The following is a 20,299-nucleotide window of genomic DNA, read 5'->3' as shown; positions in this document are numbered from 1 at the left end:
AAAGGACCTTACAAAATAAAGTTTGTCTGTGGCGGTAGATCTTTCATCTGTTAACTGCATAGTGACATTGATGTAACTGGTTCTAAATCCACTACTACCACTTCTACTACTACTACTACTACGACTACTACCACTATTACCACTACTACTACCACTTCTACTACTACTACTACCACCACTACTACTACTACTACCACTACTTCCAATACTACTACAATGACTCCTGCCACTACTACGACTACTACCACTACTACTAATACTACTGCGATGACTTCTACCGCTACTACTACTACTATCACTACTACCAAAACTACTTCAATGACTCCTACCACTACTCACCACTACAACTACTATGACTACTACCACTACTACCAATACTACTACTATGACTACTACCACTACTACTACCACAACTACCAATACTACTACAATGACTACTACCACTACTACTACAATGACTCCTACCACTACTACTACTACTACTACTACTACTACTTCTACTACTATTACTATCAAAACTACTATCATGACTCCTACCACTACTACTCCAACTACTTACACTACTACTACTACCACTACTACCAATACCACAACTACTACCACTATTACTACCACTACTACCAATACTACTACTATGACTACTACCACTACTACTACCACAACTACCAATACTCCTACAATGACTACTACCACTACTACTACAATGACTCCTACCACTACTACTACTACCACTACTACTACCACTACTACCAAAACTACTACAATGACTCACCACTACTACCAATACTACTACGATGACTACTACCATGACTACTACATCAATCAATCAAAGACTTAATTTGTCCCCGGGGGTAATTAAAAGGTCGCATAGAGCAGATGGTGCAAATAAACAAATAGATAAATACAGACTACAACTACATCAATGAGTAAATAAATACCAGTAATAGTAAAAATGTGATAATAAAACGTTGAGTCAGATATAAATACATCAAAGACTGAAGGTCAAAGGTTAAATATGTATAAACATGGTGCAGTATTTTAATTGTTATTGTATGTTGAGATTTTGGGGTTTGGCCGTGTTGTTGGCAGCTGCTGAAAGTAACTAGAACCTTACTTGTAATCTAACTGAGTTACTTTTAAAGACAAGTGATCAGTAAAGTGACTAAATTACTTTGAATATGAGTAACTAGTAGTCAGAATACTTTTTGGCACCAGTGCTTGTCACCAGTGTTCTTCTTGATAACCCTCCTCAGGTAGATCCCATCCAGCACAGAACCTCATCACCTTTCAGAACCTTGTTCTCAATGAGAACACCGGTCAATAGATCTGCACATTGTGCTCATCGCTTTGAAGAGTTTTGTTAAAAACGACTTCAACCAAACAGGAAAGTAGAAATTTCCTTGCACTGAAACTTCTATATAAGATTTTTACTTTTGATTGTACTCCTTTACCCTGATTCTGGATTTTATATTGAGTTATTTTTTCCAGAACATTTGTACATTTAGATTGTGGCCGATGGTGGGATTGTGGCCGATGGTGGGATTGTGGGCGACCGCTCCAGGACTGATGGTGTTCCTGTGCTGTGTTTGTGGGGTGGGGATGTATGACATCACCGCTTTTCAAAATTGCAGCCAAAGATGTTTGAGCTGTCAAGATGGTTCCCTGTCAGTCCAGCTCAGCTCTGACTTCACGACTGCAGAAGGTCTTTAATGAGGCTGGGAGCGGAGCACTTTTAATAATAATAAGAAGAAGAAGAAGAAGAAGAAGAATTGTGTAATTATTTGAGTCCACTCCTTTATGTCATGTGTAAAAATAAAATCAAGTGAACAACCAGACAACAGGGGGAAATTACATATTTACAGTAATTTACAGTGGATTCTGTATTATGAATGGTGTGTGTGTGTGTGTTTAGTAATTTATGTCATTGTGTGTATGACCCGGTGTTTATGTGTGTATTTATATACATGGTGTGTATTAGACGAAGCCGGAAGTGACGGGCCTGCCTCCTCTTGTCCTCGCAGCGCGCCCTGCTCCGTGTACTGTCCCTTTAACAGCACTCGGTTGTTTCCGGAGCGACTCGGCCGTTCCCGTCAGCAGCGCCTTTCACTGCGGCTCCATCGAGCGGACCGGCCCGCTGCTCTCCTCCGAGACTCCCTGCTCTCTGTCGGATCATTCCTCCCGCGGCTCCCGGAGCCTCCAGCGCCTGTTCAAATGCAAGCTATCAAATGTGTGGTGGTCGGCGACGGGTAAGAGCGCTCCCCCCGGCGGGCTCCGGTCGTTCCGTGCGGTTCAGTGATGCGTCCCCCCCCCCCCCCCCGCGGAGGGAGGAAGAGGAGGAGGGGAGGATGTGGGAGCGGCGGCCGCGGCTCGGCCCGGTCCGTCCGCCGCCGCTCGACGCATCTCTCCCGCCCTCCGTGCTCCCGGTGCTGCGGGGATTCTGGGGGCTCTGCGGGGCCCGGTGCACGTCCCGCCGGCCGTGTGGAGAGCCGCTGCGGGCTGCAGCGGGCCGCTGCGGGCCGGGAGCGTGTGGCCCCGTCAGAGGCCACACTGTGTCATTCTGCACACAGTGTGCCTTTATACTGCACCTCCACCCAGCTCCCGCAAACCCCCATCCACCATATACCCAGCCTCCACCCACCATCTACTCAGCCTCCACCCAACTCCCACAAACCTCCACCCACCATCTACCCAACCTCCACCCAATTTCTACAGACCTCCACCCACCACCCAGGGGAATACCCCACCCCACACATCTACCCACACTCAACTCAGTTCAAGTTGCTCTTATTGATTTTTGATTTTAAAATTAATTAATTACACAATAATGCTCTATAGGCACACTGTGTGTGTGTGTGTGTGTGTGTGTGTGTGTGTGTGTGTGTGTGTGTGTGTGTGTGTGTGTGTGTGTGTGTGTGTGTGTGTGTGTGTGTGTGTGTGTGTGTCAGCCTGCTCTCCCTATGAGTTGATGTCTAATCGATGTTGTGGCTCCACCCACTCAGCCCACAGCCGGTCCGGCTGCTCCGGTTCCCAATGATCTGGTCCTGATGATCTGGTCCCGGTAATCCTGTTCCGGTGACCTGGTCCTGGTGATCTGGTCTGGGTGATCCGGTCCTGGTGACCTGGTCCTTGTCATCTGGTCCTGGTCATCCGGTCCTGGTGACTGATCCAGTCCTGGTGATCTGGTCCTGGTGATCTGGTCCCGGTGAACTGGTCCCGGTGATCTGGTCCCGGTGATCTGGTCCGGGTGATCCGGTCCCGGTGACCGATCCAGTCCCGGTGATCTGGTCCTGGTGATCTGGTCCCGGTGACCTGGTCCTGGTCATCTGGTCCTGGCCATCTGGTCATGGTGATCCGGTCCCGGTGACCTGGTCATGGTGATCCGGTCCAGGTGATCCGGTCTCCGAACAGAGAAACGTAGCAGGTCCTCACAGACTTCCAGTAAACGAACCAATGTGAGCCGGGACTCCCGGCGTGAAGCCGCCACATCACGTTCTTACTGGTTCCTAGCTGGTTCTTCCAGTGGAACACCCTTTCCACGACTTCAGGTGGAAACACCAACCTGAACCCAAACCCAACCCTGAACCCAAACCTGAACCCAACCCAAACTCAACCCAAACCTGAACCCAAACCCAACCCTGAACCCAAGCCTGAACCCAACCCAACCTGAACCCAACCTGAACCCAAACTCAACCCAAACTCAACCCAAACTCAACCCAAACCTGAACCCAAACCCAACCCTGAACCCAACCCAACCTGAACCCAAACTCAACCCAAACCTGAACTCAAACCTGAACCCAACCAAACCCTGAACTCAACCCTGAACCCAAACCTGAACCCAACCCAAGCCTGAACCCAAACCTGAACCCAACCCAACCTGAACCCAAACTCAACCCAAACCTGAACCCAAACCCAACCCTGAACCCAAGCCTGAACCCAACCCAACCTGAACCCAAACTCAACCCAAACCTGAACCCAACCCTGAACCCAAACCTGAACCCAACCCAACCCTGAACTCAACCCTGAACCCAAACCTGAACCCAAACCTGAACCCAACCCAAACTCAACCCAAACCTGAACCCAACCCAACCTGAACCCAAACTCAACCCAAACCTGAACCCAACCCTGAACCCAAACCCAAACCTGAACCCAACCCAACCTGAACCCAAACTCAACTTAAACCTGAACCTGAATCCAATCCTGAACCCAAACCTGGACCCAACCCTGACCCCAAACCCAACCTGAACCCAACCTGAACTCAAACCCAAACCTGAACCCAACCCAACCTGAACCCAAACTCAACTTAAACCTGAACCTGAATCCAATCCTGAACCCAACCCAACCTGAACCCAAACCTGGACCCAACCCTGACCCCAAACCCAAACCTGAACCCAACCATGAACCCAACCCAACCTGAACCCAAACTTTAACTCAAACCCAACCTGAACCCAACCTGAACTCAAACCCAAACCCAACCCAACCCAACCCAAACCCAAACTCCAGCTGTCACCACTCGCTCCGTTTCCTTCAGACAGTGTCACACTGGCTCCAGCCAATCAGCGCTGAGCTTCTAAATGATGCTGTGCAGTGGGCGGGGCTTTGAGCTGAATGCTCTGCCACTTCTAAATAACGTGCTCTAAATGAATGTAGCTGCAGCCTGACCATGAACTCTAATAGTTTACTGTCTGTAGTACATTTATGTAACCATCAGAGTAGAAGAGTAGAAGGTTCATGTAACCATCAGAGTAGAAGAGTAGAAGGTTCATGTAACCATCAGAGTAGAAGAGTAGAAGGTTCATGATGTGGATTGAATCAGTGTGATCATCATAACTGAGCCACAACCAACTGTTTTCAGTCACTTTCTTCAAATATGACAGAATTCTATTGAAACTGGACAAGAAAAAGTAGAATCCCAGCTGGTGTTAAAAAAAGATGAGGTAAGAGAAAGAACAGTGTCAGACATGAAGTTCTTCAGCTCATTTCAATGTATTTAATATAAATTGGCTCATTATTGGAATAATATCAATACTATCACGTCTTCTGTTGCTGTGCAGGTCAATTAGATATTCAGTTCAGGGGCAAAATGTAGGATTTGTGTGTGTGTGTGTGTGTGTGTGTGTGTGTGTGTGTGTGTGTGTGTGTGTGTGTGTTTACTCACATCCTGTCTCCTCCTCAGGGCCGTGGGTAAGACCTGTCTACTGATCAGCTACACCACCAATGCCTTCCCCGGAGAATACATCCCCACTGTGTGAGTACGCTTCACCTCACACACACACACACACACACACACACACACACACACACACACACACACACACACACACACACACACACACACACACACACACACACACACACACACACACACACATGCTCGTCGATCGCTGGATGATTGGTGGATAGACGATGGATGGATCAAGAAGGATGGTTGATGGTGTGAAACGTTTCTGCAACACTTCCTTTTACACCACCACTGGTATTGATGAAGCACATCACACCACCACTGGTATTGATGAAGGAGATCACACCACCACTGGTATTGATGAAGCACATCACACCACCACTGGTATTGATGAAGGAGATCACACCACCACTGGTATTGATGAAGCACATCACACCACCGCTGGTATTGATGAAGCACATCACACCACCACTGGTATTGATGAAGGAGATCACACCACCGCTGGTATTGATGAAGCACATCACACCACCGCTGGTATTGATGAAGGAGATCACACCACCACTGGTATTGATGAAGCACATCACACCACCGCTGGTATTGATGAAGCACATCACACCACCGCTGGTATTGATGAAGGAGGTCACACCACCACTGGTATTGATGAAGGAGATCACACCACCGCTGGTATTGATGAAGCACATCACACCACCGCTGGTATTGATGAAGGAGATCACACCACCACTGGTATTGATGAAGGAGATCACACCACCGCTGGTATTGATGAAGCACATCACACCACCACTGGTATTGATGAAGGAGATCACACCGCCACTGGTATTGATGAAGGAGATCACACCACCGCTGGTATTGATGAAGGAGATCACACCACCACTGGTATTGATGAAGCACATCACACCACCGCTGGTATTGATGAAGCACATCACACCACCACTGGTATTGATGAAGCACATCACACCACCGCTGGTATTGATGAAGGAGATCACACCACCGCTGGTATTGATGAAGCACATCACACCACCGCTGGTATTGATGGAGATCACACCACCACTGGTATTGATGAAGGAGATCACACCACCGCTGGTATTGATGAAGGAGATCACACCACCGCTGGTATTGATGAAGCACATCACACCACCGCTGATATTGATGGAGATCACACCACCACTGGTATTGATGAAGCACATCACACCACCACTGGTATTGATGAAGCACATCACACCACCGCTGATATTGATGAAGGAGATCACACCACCACTGGTATTGATGAAGCACATCACACCACCACTGGTATTGATGAAGGAGATCACACCACCGCTGGTATTGATGAAGGAGATCACACCACCGCTGATATTGATGAAGGAGATCACACCACCACTGGTATTGATGAAGCACATCACACCACCACTGGTATTGATGAAGGAGATCACACCACCGCTGGTATTGATGATGGAGATCACACCACCGCTGGTATTGATGAAGCACATCACACCGCCACTGGTATTGATGAAGCACATCACACCACCGCTGGTATTGATGAAGCACATCACACCACCACTGGTATTGATGAAGCACATCACACCACCGCTGGTATTGATGAAGGAGATCACACCACCACTGGTATTGATGAAGGAGATCACACCACCGCCGTTGATGATGAAGCACATCACACCACCGCTGATATTGATGAAGGAGATCACACCACCACTGGTATTGATGAAGCACATCACACCACCGCTGATATTGATGAAGGAGATCACACCACCACTGGTATTGATGAAGCACATCACACCACCACTGGTATTGATGGAGATCACACCACCGCTGGTATTGATGAAGGAGATCACACCACCGCTGGTATTGATGAAGCACATCACACCACCGCTGGTGATGATAAAGGAGATCACACCACCGCTGGTATTGATGAAGCACATCACACCACCGCTGATATTGATGAAGGAGATCACACCACCGCTGGTATTGATGAAGGAGGTCACACCACCGTTGGTATTAATGGAGGTCGCACCACCGCTGGTATTGATGAAGGAGATCACACCACCTCATGAAAACCTCTGATGAAGTGATGTGTCCTGTTCTGTTGACTTCTTCTCACAAGGGGCTTTTCCACCAAAAAGAATCAGGTGATAGTTCAGGTACTAGTTCAGGTGCTAGTTCAGGTACTAGTTCAAGTACTAGTTCAGGTACTAGTTCAGGTACTAGTTCAGTTCTTAAAGCTCCAAAGAAGCGGTTGTGTTTCCATGGTCCAGGCAGCCAGTGAGAGCCGGTCACTGCCTCACTCCAGAGCGCGGTACGTCACTGCGTCCCTCCAGAGCGCGGTACGTCACCACGTCCCTCCAGAACGCGGTACGTCAGTGCGTCCCTCCAGAGCGCGGTACGTCACTGCGTCCCTCCAGAACGCGGTACGTCAGTGCGTCCCTCCAGAGCGCGGTACGTCACTACGTCCCTCCAGAACGCGGTACGTCACTACGTCCCTCCAGAACGCGGTACGTCACTGCAGAAATCGCCCCAAGCACTTCTGTGGAGAACCTCCGAGGCAGCAATGTGCTGAAAGTCATTAAACCGCTAGAAAAGGATGAGGAGGACGAAGAAGAACCTGAAAGAAACCTGAACGTTTGGTCCGGGTTCTCCTTTTTTAATAGTTGAGGTTTGTTGAGGAGCTGCTAGACGGTCGTACCGTAGCCACAGCCAGGTCCGGGGTCGTCCCTGATCCTTCATCTAGTCTGGCCTGAACCTCAGATGTAGACCAAAGAGACAAAACATTGCGTCTCCTCGTCGCTCCGTTCTGGTTCTTTCACGTCCTTCTTGCTTTAGACGTGTTCCCTGTAGATTTCAGAAAGCTGCTTCTGCGTCACTTCCTCCTCGTAGGCAGCAGGAGCTCCAGCGATAACTCCGCCCCCAGCTGATGACCGGTCAGATCCCGATGTGGGGCCAGCTTAACACCTGTTTAGCCCCTGGTAGGCCGGGACTTTGGTGGTGGAAAGACAAAGAACTGATGCTAAATCTGGCCCTGGACCAGAACTAGAACCTGCTTCTTTCTGATGGAAAAGAACCTAGTCTACAGAGTCATGAGAACCAGGCAGTGATTGTCAGTGGCGACTGACGTCACACCGCTAAGGTCTTCCAGTTTGATGCGCAGGTTTTCTGCTTGTTTCCAACGTGTGTCGATGCAGTTGTAAGGTTCCCCGCGTGGGGCAGAGTCGCTCTGAACGCCATGGCGTGGCACCGTGAGGGTTCTCTGCCCTGGACGTGTAAGCAAACTTCTTTTCACTGATGTGATGTCACATATCTCCACAGCTTCGACAACTACTCCGCCAACGTGATGGTGGACGGGAAACCTGTCAACCTGGGACTGTGGGACACGGCGGGACAGGAGGACTACGACAGGCTCCGACCACTGTCCTACCCACAGACGGTACCCCACACACACACACACACACACACACACACACACACACACACACACACACACACACACACACACACACAGACCCTGCTCTCAACCGTCTCTCTGGTTCTCTCCAGGATGTGTTCTTGATATGCTTCTCCCTGGTCAGTCCCGCCTCCTTTGAGAACGTCCGAGCTAAGGTCAGTACGCGGACTGACACCCCCCCATGCCGAGTCTGACCACCCAGAGGCACATCTACGGCTCCTGGCTTGTCTTTGCCCCTACCCGTTCAGCCCTCTGCTCAGAGGCACCCTCTTGGCCCTGCCCCCTCCGGGAGGACAGAGGTGCATTGTGGGAGGAGGCCTGAATGCACTGTGTAGGGGGAGCGTGGCGCCCGGCTGTGGTTTGGTCTGCTGAGCATCAAGAGACGCTCTCAGATGAAACCACACAAGAGACGGCCCCCCCACCCCCCCGCACAGTCTGACGGGGAATCGAACCGTGTGTCTGTCAGGAAACTGGTGGACAGCCTCGTCATCCTCTCACTGACTGTCTCCTCTGTATCCATATGGACGTGTGTGTGTGTGTGTGTGTGTGTGTGTGTGTGTGTGTGTGTGTGTGTGTGTGTGTGTGTGTGTGTGTGTGTGTGTGTGTGTGTGTGTGTGTGTGTGTGTGGCACCTCAGTGGTACCCTGAGGTGCGGCACCACTGTCCCAACACGCCCATCATCCTGGTGGGCACCAAGTTGGACCTGCGGGACGACAAGGACACCATCGAGAGGCTGCGGGACAAGAAGCTGTCGCCCATCACGTACCCGCAGGGCCTCGCCATGGCCAGGGAAATAGGTGAGGCTGCGCCTGCTGCATTGTCTGTGTTGTCTGCCGTATCTGCGCAGGCTGCGTTTGCATCATCTGCTGCGTCCGCGCCTGCGCCTGCTGTGTCTGCGCCGACTGCGTCGGCTCCATGCTGCGTCTGCGCCTGCTGTGTCTGCGTCTGCGCCGGCTGCGTCGGCTCCATGCTGCGTCTGCGCCTGCTGCGTCTCCGTCTGCCACATCGTCTGCGCCTGCTGCGTCTGCGCCTGCTGCGTCTGCTCCATGCTGCGCCTACTGCAGACTCAGAGACACTCAGGTTTCAGATTTGGATCTGGACCAACGGCACTGCTGGTAATTTAGATCGGCCATTTTTTTAAATAACAGCTGAGTGTGTGGAAACATTTTTGACAATCTGAACATGGAGGCTAAATGAAAGCAGCAGGTGAGGTTGAGACCCGGAGCTTCCTGGACCTGCGGTCTGGACCCGAGGCCCAGAACCAGCTGGAAGAACCTCTGGGACCGGGCCGGGACATGGCTGCAGCAGGACACCAGCGGAGTCCCACCTGCTCCTCAACTAAACCAGTGTCTCAGCCGTCTTTGACCCACGGTACATTTCTTATGGATCTTTTCCACTTTTCCAGCCTGACTCCCCTCCACTCGCTACTGACACTTTTCCACTACGTGTTAGTTCCCAGTACCATGTACTTCCCTGCTACCTGGTACTTCCCTGCTACCTGGTACTATCCTGCTACCTGGTACTATACTGCTACCTGGTACTTCCCTCCTACCTGGTACTATCCTGCTACCTGATACTTCCCTGCTACCTGGTACTTTCCTGCTACCAGGTACTTCCCTCCTACCTGGTACTTTCCTGCTACCTGGTACTTCCCTGCTACCTGGTACTATCCTGCTACCTGGTACTATACTGCTACCTGGTACTTCCCTCCTACCTGGTACTATCCTGCTACCTGGTACTTCCCTTCAACCTGGTACTATCCTGCTACCTGATACTTCCCTGCTACCAGGTACTATCCTGCTACCTGATACTTCCCTGCTACCAGGTACTTCCCTCCTACCTGGGACTTTCCTGCTACCAGGTACTTCCCTCCTACCTGGTACTTTCCTGCTACCTGGTACTTCCCTTCAACCTGGTACTATCCTGCTACCTGATACTTCCCTGCTACCAGGTACTTCCCTCCTACCTGGGACTTTCCTGCTACCAGGTACTTCCCTCCTACCTGGTACTTTCCTGCTACCAGGTACTTCCCTCCTACCTGGTACTATCCTGCAACCTGGTACTTCCCTGCTACCAGGTACTTCCCTCCTACCTGGGACTTTCCTGCTACCAGGTACTTCCCTCCTACCTGGTACTTTCCTGCTACCTGGTACTATCCTGCTACCTGGTACTATCCTGCTACCAGGTACTTCCCTCCTACCTGGTACTATCCTGCTACCTGGTACTATCCTGCTACCTGGTACTTCCCTCCTACCTGGTACTATCCTGCTACCTGGTACTATCCTGCTACCTGGTACTTCCTTCCTACCTAGTACTATCCTGCTACCTGGTACTATCCTGCTACCTGGTACTTCCCTCCTACCTGGTACTATCCTGCTACCTGGTACTATCCTGCTACCTGGTACTTCCCTCCTACCTGGTTCTATCCTGCTACCTGGTACTTCCCTGCTACCTGGTACTTCCCTCCTACCTGGTACTATCCTGCTACCTGGTACTATCCTGCTACCTGGTACTTCCCTCCTACCTGGTACTATCCTGCTACCTGGTACTTCCCTCCTACCTGGTACTATCCTGCTACCTGGTACTATCCTGCTACCTGGTACTTCCCTCCTACCTGGTTCTATCCTGCTACCTGGTACTTCCCTGCTACCTGGTACTTCCCTCCTACCTGGTACTATCCTGCTACCTGGTACTATCCTGCTACCTGGTACTTCCCTCCTACCTGGTACTATCCTGCTACCTGGTACTTCCCTTCGACCTGGTACTATCCTGCTACCTGATACTTCCCTGCTACCAGGTACTTTCCTGGTTCCTCCTCCAGGTTCCCAGCGAGCTGAGGCCAGTAGACAATGTGATGTCGGCAGACGGCAGCTGCTGATTGGCCGGATTGTGATGACACAGTTGAGTCAAGAGAGCGCCTTGTTCAGCTGCCATTTTTAAACACGATCACAACCAGAATGCTGGCAACAAGAGAGAGACGCTGAGAAATCAAGCAGTGGACCAGCGACCAGCTGCAGACCTTCGTCTGTCTGGGGGCGACCAGAGGATTCAGAGGATCACAGCGTTTGTTTGTCAGCTGCTGCTAACGGCTGGTGGCAGAAGTCACCAGTTAACAGGGGCACCAGTAGAACCGAAACACCGGACACTGAAGCACCATCGTAACAATCCATATTGTAATATTATTAATAAACAGATAAAAATATATACTATTTAATTTATTATTCGAGCTGATTTCCAATGGATGTTTATCATATCGGGGTGATGACTTGAACACCACGGGGAAAAGCTCGGAAGACTCCTCCCATGCCGTGGTCGTACTATATGGTAATGGAAAAACGAGGCTGAGGAAAGTAGAGGCAAGGCCAGTGGAGGCACAGCCAGTAGAGGCAAGGCCAGTGGAGGCACAGCCAGTAGAGGCAAGGCCAGTAGAGGCACGGCCAGTAGAGGCAAGGCCAGTAGAGGCACGGCCGGTAGAGGCACGGCCAGTAGAGGCAAGGCCAGTAGAGGCACGGCCAGTAGAGGCACGGCCAGTAGAGGCACGGCCAGTAGAGGCAGGAGTAGGAGCGAGTGGAAAAGCGTCATTACATTCAGAATGTTGCACGGCACGCTCCCAATCATAAAGTGACAAAATGACACATTCAGCACATTTAATGACAATATTCATAGTTTCTACAGATTTTGTTCCAAAAAAAATAGTTCAATTAAAAAAATGTAGCAAAACTATTTTAATATCAAGAACCAGAAAAATACAGTCTGAATTCTTCTTTTTCAAATATTCCTCCATGGCTTTCTCCTCCTCCTCTGGTAGCTGGATCCTCACTGCTGCACTACTGCTCACTCCTGTTATTGTCTCACACCAACAGGCTCAGCCTTCATGCGCTTCCTACTGCCACCTGCTGGTAAAGAACGGTGCATACACTTCTTGATCAGACATTCAATATCGAGTCACTGCCAGTGACTCGTTCTTTTAGCCAATTAAATGAGTCTGGACCGTTTTCCACTGCACACTGAGGAATACCATTGAACTGAAGTAACTGGATAGAAAAGACTATGGAGCGTTACTTCAATGGTTACATATGTATGTACCGATCCCCTGGAGAACCTTGAAAACCAGGAACACCTTGAAAACCTGGAACACCTTGAAAACCTGGAGAACTTTGAAAACCTGGAACACCTTGAAAACCTGGAGCACCCTGAAAACCTGAAGCACCCTGAAAACCTGGAACACCCTGAAAACCTGGAGCACCCTAAAAACCTGAAGCACCCTGAAAACCTGAAGCACCCTGAAAACCTGGAACACCTTGAAAACCTGGAACTCCAGCTGGAGGCTTGACGATCACAAGAATAAACAAAACTGTGTCTTTAAGTGAACTAAACATGTTTAGAAAGATGTTGTCTTGGCCGGGAATCGAACCAAGTCCATCATGGTAGTGAACCACTGGGGTCTCACGGTTCCTCCGAAGTGTTTATGTAATAAATTATTAGAACTTCTTGATTGCCTCAGACGTTGAGAAGCAGCTGGGTGTCCCAGGAGGATGACTTGTTCCTGGTATCTGCTCAAAGACAATTCGTTGCAGTGGCAGCGTGTGCAGTGGCAGCGTGTGCAGTGGCAGCGTGTGCAGTGGCAGCGTGTGCAGTGGCAGCGTGTGCAGTGGCGTGCCGGCGTTTTACGGTGACAGTGTCTGGCTCTCACTCGGTCCTGTTCAAGGAACAGTCAGATGTGAACCATCTCAGCAGCAGAACCAGCACCTGCTTGATGGTGAAACATGGAGTGAGAACGGCCTGTTCAAATGAAACTCATTGATTTTCTCTTTTCCTCTCAGGAAAGTTTCACGTTTTTACACAACAAAGTTTGAAAACAAGATAGTTTCCATGTTGGGCCACTAGTTGGTGCTGTTATGTGTTTCTATAAAGAAACCTCACACCTCAAAACCAGAAAAACAAAGGTGACTCCACCTTGAAGCCAAACCACCTCCAGGTGATGTTGGTTCTGCTGGGCAGGAGTCTCACCTGGAGAAGGTTTGGCTTCAAGGTGGAGTCACCTTTGTTTTTTCTGGTTTTTCATCATCTGGACGTTCACATGACATCCAGACTAGACGTCCAGGAAAGACTTAGAAAAACCCTTCATTCTGGTTCTAGAGAGAAGTTCTAGTAGACGTTGTGGAGGTCTAGAGAGAAGGTCTAGATCAGGGATGTCAAACTCAAATACAGAGTGGGCCAAAATTTTAAACTGAACAAAGCCAAGGTTGAACAAATTAACCTTTTAATAGGGACCCAAACAAGTTTTGCATTGAATATTGAACAAGCAAGGTTTATATAACTTCATAGTGACATGCAAAATCGAGTTTCAAATAATAATAATAATAATTAAAAAATATCAATGGCATATCAAATAAAATTTAAATAAAAATTGAATGCCTCTTTTCTATTTGCAGCCTTCTGAGGTAAATATCAAAATAAACTTTTTCCACGGGCTAATAATAAATTTGAAAATAAAATAACAATAATGAATGAATCAAACATTCAAGCCTTGAAGTAGCAAGAGCAAGTGCATGAATAAAACGTTAATTATTGCTCAGTTTGCTACACTGATTTGCTTTAACACTGAATATGGAACAAGCAACGGTTATATAACTTAAAGTGCAAAATCAACTTTCAAAAAACAAACGAAAAAACATCAATGGCATATTAAATAAAATTTAAATAAAAAATTGAATGCCTCTTTTCTATTTGCAGCCTTCTGAGGTAAATATCAACATTAACTTTTTCCACAGGCTAATACATTTGAAAATAAAATAACAATGAATAAATCAACCATTCAGGCCGTTTTACTACTCAGTTTGCGACACACTGATCTAATCTGATGTGCCCAAGCCAGATACCTGGCATCTTTTCTTGGATGCTAGTTCATCAATGTCGGGGTTCAGGCTTTGAGCTGAGGCAACCTTCATTATCGAACGAAGGTGTTCATCAGTCAGACGTATCCTGTGAGACGTTTTCGTCATCTTCATTGATGAGAAAAGTTGCTCACATAGATAAGTGCTGCCGAACATGGAGAGCAATTGAGCAGCTTGGGTGCGGAGCTGAGGCATTGTGTCAGGGATGAATTGTGGAAACTGTGCCGCGCCAACAGCATCATACTTTGACTTCAGCGTGTCATCACACTGGAGTTCAATCAGCTCCATTTGGAGGTTAGTTGGTGCTTTTTCCACATCAACTGCGAAGGGATTACTAAGCAGTTCAAATCTACATTTCTGACCATCAAAGTCGCCAAATCGCCGGCTAAACTCAGCGCCGAGTACACTGAGTTTTTCAGCAAACTGTGCGCAAGCGGCGGTAGAGATCTGCGTTTTTATGGTTTGGCAGCAGGGGAAATGGCCAAGGTTTCCTTGCAGCAGCTGATTCTCCCACAGGCAGAGTTTAGTTTTAAAAGCTCTCACTGCCGAGTACATATCTGTGATGACGCGGCCCCGCCCCTGTAGCTGCAGGCACATCAAGATGGCTTGAGATGTCACACAGAAAGGCCAGCTCACACAGAAACTTTTGCTCCCGGAGCTCTGCTGTGTCCTTCCCTTTGCTTTGCAGAAACCGACATATTTCTTCACGCAGCTCGAAAAATCTGTTCAGTACTTTTCTGCGGCTTAACCATCTCACCTCTGTGTGATACGGCACGTCTCTGTGTTCCGAACCAAACTCGTCCAGAAAAGACTTAAACTGGCGGTGATTCAGACCTTTGGCTCTTATAAAGTTAACAACTTGTGTTACTGTGGTCATAACATGTTCCATCTTTAGGGCTTTAGCACACAGTGACTCTTGATGTATGATGCAGTGATAAACAGATAGCTCACCTGCACAGTTCTCTTCCCGCATCTTTTCACGAATCCTGCCCACCAGTCCATTCTTTTTACCACTCATCGCTGGCGCACCATCAGTGGTTAATCCCATGAGTTTATCCCACGGCAGGTTTATTTCAGTTACACATTTGCAAACCTCCTCAAAGATTTCCTTCCCTGTGGTTGTACCATGCATGGATTTAAATCCCAAAAGCTCCTCCGTAACACACATCTTTGAGTCGACACCGCAGATGAAGATTGACAGCTGCGCAGTATCAGACGCGTCAGTGCTCTCGTCCACAGCAAGGGAAAAAGAAACAAAATTGTTTCCCTTTTCCATCAGCTGGTCATGCAGATTGGTGGCAAGATCACATGTGCGCTCAGCTATTGTGTTCCTGCTCAGGCTTACGTTTGAAAAGGCCTGCTTTTTCTCTGGGCACACTTGGTCACAAACTTTCAGCATGCACTTTTTAACAAACTCTCCATCATTAAAGGGTCGGGTTGATTTGGTGATTTCTTCTGCCACGATATAACTTGCCTTTACAGCAGCCTCATTTTGTGCTGTGGCTTTCTTGAACATATTCTGTTGTGAAACCAAACCTCTTTTCATCTCCTCTACTTTCTGGCTCCTTTGAGTCGTGTCCAGGTCCTTGTACTTTTCCTGGTGTTTCGTTTCATAGTGTCGCCTAATGTTGTACTCCTTAGTTACCGACACGTTGGCTCCACAAACGAGACAAACAGGTCTGTCTTTTCCGTATATAAACAGATATTCTGTCTCCCACCTGTCCAGAAAAGTTCTGTTTTCTCCCTTCCTTTTCGGCATTTTTGGTAGGGGTAACACAGTGACACTGATGGTGTAGTCGGCCGCAGCACGTCGGGGAGAGAGGCACGGAGAGGCGGGGTGAGCCGGCCGGCTTTCAGCCGAAGCGTTGAGCAAGAACACGGATCGCTGGCTACTGACACAGAGGAGAAAGCATGGCTGGCGCGCCAAAACAACAGCAGAGCATTATGGGATTTGTAGTATTAGCGGTGAATGCGGTGTTACAGCGGCACCGCCGCTGTTTAATACCGACGGGCCAGCTCTAATGCCAAATTTGGCCCGCGGGCCAGAGTTTGACACCCATGGTCTAGATAGAAAGTCTAGTAGATGTTGTGGAGGTCTAGAGAGAAGGTCTAGAGAGGAGGTCTAGAGAGAAGGTCTAGAGAGAAGTCCAGTAGACATTGTGGAGGTCTAGAGAGAGGTCCAGTAGACGTTGTGGAGGTCTAGAGAGAAGTCCAGTAGACATTGTGGAGGTCTAGAGAGAGGTCCAGTAGACGTTGTGGAGGTCCAGAGAGAAGTCCAGTAGACGTGGAGGTCTAGACAGAAGTCCAGTAGAGGTTGTGGAGGTCTAGAGAGAAGGTCTAGAGAGAAGTCCAGTAGACGTTGTGGAGGTCTAGAGAGAAGGTCTAGAGAGGAGGTCTAGAGAGAAGTCCAGTAGACGTTGTGGAGGTCTAGAGAGAGGTCCAGTAGACGTTGTGGAGGTCCAGAGAGAAGTCCAGTAGACGTTGTGGCGGTCTAGAGAGAAGGTCTAGAGAGAAGGTCTAGAGAGAAGTCCAGTAGACGTTGTGGATGTCTAGAGAGAGGTCCAGTAGACGTTGTGGAGGTCCAGAGAGAAGTCCAGTAGACGTTGTGGAGGTCTAGAGAGAAGTCCAGTAGAGGTTGTGGAGGTCTAGAGAGAAGGTCTAGAGAGAAGTCCAGTAGACGTTGTGGAGGTCTAGAGAGAAGGTCTAGAGAGGAGGTCTAGAGAGGAGGTCTAGAGAGAAGTCCAGTAGACGTTGTGGAGGTCTAGAGAGAGGTCCAGTAGACGTTGTGGAGGTCCAGAGAGAAGTCCAGTAGACGTTGTGGCGGTCTAGAGAGAAGGTCTAGAGAGAAGGTCTAGAGAGAAGTCCAGTAGACGTTGTGGATGTCTAGAGAGAGGTCCAGTAGACGTTGTGGAGGTCCAGAGAGAAGTCCAGTAGACGTTGTGGAGGTCTAGAGAGAGGTCCAGTAGACATTGTGGAGGTCCAGAGAGAAGGTCCAGTAGACGTTGTGGAGGTCTAGAGAGAAGGTCCAGTAGACGTTGCGGACCGGTTCTGCTGCCGGGGATCTGGTCACGGTCTCAGTCTTTCCTGAGGTCTCTGTGGAGTGACTCAATGTTTCCCATCATGCACTCTGATCCTCAGGTGCGGTGAAGTACCTGGAGTGCTCGGCGCTGACCCAGCGTGGCCTGAAGACGGTTTTCGACGAGGCCATCCGAGCCGTGCTGTGCCCCCCGCCCGTGAAGAAGAGGGGCAAGAGGTGCACCATGTTCTGAGGGGGGGAGGCTTCACCACCACACCACGTCACCATGAAGAAGTAGACCACTGCTGGGAGGAGCTCCGCTCACACCGCTCTCTTTGTATCCATGTTTTTATTGACATATTGGTGACCAGGCCACGTCTGGACCGTTTTGTACCATTACTGAATATTACTGAGTAGGCTCGTGTAGGTTGTGTAGACGACACTGATGTCCAGCTACTTTGTACTCGCGTCATGTTGCCATGGCGGCTGACGGCCGAGCTCGTCTTCGAGCTCCGCCCACTCCACCGCGCTTGCTTGAATAATGCAGTGTTGAATAGAAAAAAACGTGAACTGTGAAAACGCCTTCAGGTCTGGAGTGACCCTCAGCTGCTCGTCTAGGATCAGCAGGTTCCACCTCCGCTGCACAGCCCGCTCCCCGCCACGCCACTACTGCTTCCTGTCAGGTGCAACCTGGAATCACAACGGAACCAGGCCAGCAGAACCAAACCAGCAGAGCGGTTAGAACTGGTCACACGCTGACAATCACATTCCTTTAGTTAATTACTAGTAATCTACCCAGTAGAGCAGTACAATAGCATTGTTAAACTACGTGGAATTTGTTTTGACACATGAAGGAAAACTTAACGTAATAAAACACGTAATAGAAAACGTACTAAAACAGAACGTAATGAAATCTTAACATAATAAATCTTCACGTAACATCATAGTTTTCCATTAAGCTAAATAAACAAAAACATTGAGTAATTTCATAGTTGCTCTCGACCTCTGGTCAAACTGATCAGCTGGGCCGTGCGGTGGCGCCGTGTGATTGACGTTCTGCCAGTGTGTGGGGAGGTTTCCTCCACAGTCCAAAAACACCCCCAGCCCCCCCGAACTAGCTCCCTGACCCCCCCTCAGCCCCCCCGAACCTGCCCCCTGACCCCCCCCTCAGCCCCCCCGAACTAGCTCCCTGACCCCCCGAACTAGCCCACTGACCCCCTCACCCCCTCCGAACCTGCCCCCTGACCCCCCCCCCCCCCCCCCCAGCCCCCCCGAACTAGCTCCCTGACCCCCCGAACTAGCCCACTGCCCCCTCACCCCCTCCGAACCTGCCCCCTGACCCCCCCCCCCCCTCAGCCCCCCCGAACTAGCTCCCTGACCCCCCCGAACTAGCCCCCTGACCCCCTCAGCCTCCCAAACTAGCCCCCTGACCCCTCACCCCCTCCGAACTAGCCCCTGACCCCCCGAACTAGTCCCCTCACCCCCTCCGAACTAGCCCCCTGACCCCTCACCCCCTCCGAACTAGCCCCTGACCCCCCGAACTAGTCCCCTGACCCCTCACCCCCTCCGAACTAGCCCCCTGACCCCCCCTCAGTCCAGTGAATCCATTAAATGTGTGTTGAAAATAAAAAGGTTGAAGTCTTGATTCAAAGGAAGTAACGGAACATGAAGGGAACGGTTCCCTCCAGTCTGCTGCTTTAGTTCCCTGGTCGGTTCCTGGAGCCAGATTCTGCTGACGGAGGCCGGCGGTGGATCGTAGCCGGGCGTCTGAGGGTCTCTTCATCTAACTGTGAACATGTGAGCGATGAGCATGCCAAACAAACACGGGGCTGTACGACCTTCGCTGCCTGAGTCCTGCTCCAGGGGGAGGAGTCTTCTCCGGGGGAGGGGCCTGCTCCGGGGGAGGAGCCCCCTCCAGGGGGAGGGGCCTGCTCCAGGGGGAGGAGTCTTCTCCAGGGGGAAGGGCCTGCATGCTCTTAAATATTCTGTCTTAATTTATCCCATCGTTTAGATTTGGTCTGTGTTCCTGTGTGCGTGTGTGCGTGTGTGCGCGTGTGTGTGTGTGTGTGCGTGTGTGTGTGTGCGTGTGTGTTTGTGTGTGTGTGTGTGTGTGTGTTGGGGGTAGTGCATAAAGACAGTATTGTTTGAAGCCAAGTTTTTTAGTGTCCAGGTTTTGGTACTATTTCCTATCGTATTGTAGAAACACAGCCGACGTCTGCCGACATGAAGAGAGAAAAGAAAGGAGGAGATGTACAGAGTAATCCTTAGAAGAAGAAGAAGAATGCCTAATATCTATCTATGTACTAAATATTTAGCTCTAAAGAGTAAAAGACGGTGCAGGGACTCGCAGTGTGGAATGAAGAGGGGCGGCTGCAGTCCTGCAGGGGGCGCTGTGCTTCTCAGAGTGAAGGGCCTGCAGGGGGCGCTGTGCTTCTCAGAGTGAAGGGCCTGCAGGGGGCGCTGTGCTTCTCAGAGTGGAGGGCCTGCAGGGGGCAGCAGAGAGCTTCAGAAGCATGTCATTTAATCAGGATGTTACATATCGATAATCTGAATTGACCATTTGAAGAGTCACGGACTAATCTGCTTATTAGTCAGTTTAAGTAATAAAGACGAGGTTAATTAGATCAGATTAAAATATGTGCTCATCATTTCTAGTAATCCTAAAAATAAACAAAGCTCAGATAATCCCATTAGAAGAGGATTTCTTCACAATTTGAGGAAGTAAAAGACTTTATTGTC

The 20,299-nt window shown here is 49.6% G+C and overlaps 1 protein-coding gene across 2 annotated transcripts in view; it reads left to right on the top strand.

Moving 5' to 3' along the window:
* Nucleotides 1-2,130: 2,130 nt before the first annotated feature.
* rac3b (Rac family small GTPase 3b) overlaps nt 2,131-20,299 on the top strand; it is an 18,500-nt gene continuing 331 nt past the window's right edge. The window contains exons 1-7 of one of the 2 annotated variants that reach the window (XR_013935662.1): nt 2,131-2,246; nt 5,174-5,245; nt 8,513-8,630; nt 8,741-8,803; nt 9,285-9,444; nt 17,683-17,897; nt 19,761-20,299. The exon at nt 19,761-20,299 is cut by the window's right edge and continues 331 nt beyond it. Coding sequence is in view for 1 of the 2 variants with exons in the window: in XM_080472311.1 (XP_080328437.1) it covers nt 2,212-2,246; nt 5,174-5,245; nt 8,513-8,630; nt 8,741-8,803; nt 9,285-9,444; nt 17,683-17,813 (579 nt within the window). In the remaining variant the exon portion in view is untranslated. Of the gene's footprint in view, nt 2,247-5,173; nt 5,246-8,512; nt 8,631-8,740; nt 8,804-9,284; nt 9,445-17,682; nt 18,559-19,760 lie in introns of those variants that run through there. The other variant, XM_080472311.1, reaches the window with a different exon arrangement.

Source organism: Lipophrys pholis (assembly GCF_963383615.2).
Source record: "Lipophrys pholis genome assembly, chromosome: 1".
Classification (NCBI taxonomy): domain Eukaryota; kingdom Metazoa; phylum Chordata; class Actinopteri; order Blenniiformes; family Blenniidae; genus Lipophrys; species Lipophrys pholis.
This window is presented reverse-complemented; position numbering and strand designations above follow the sequence as displayed.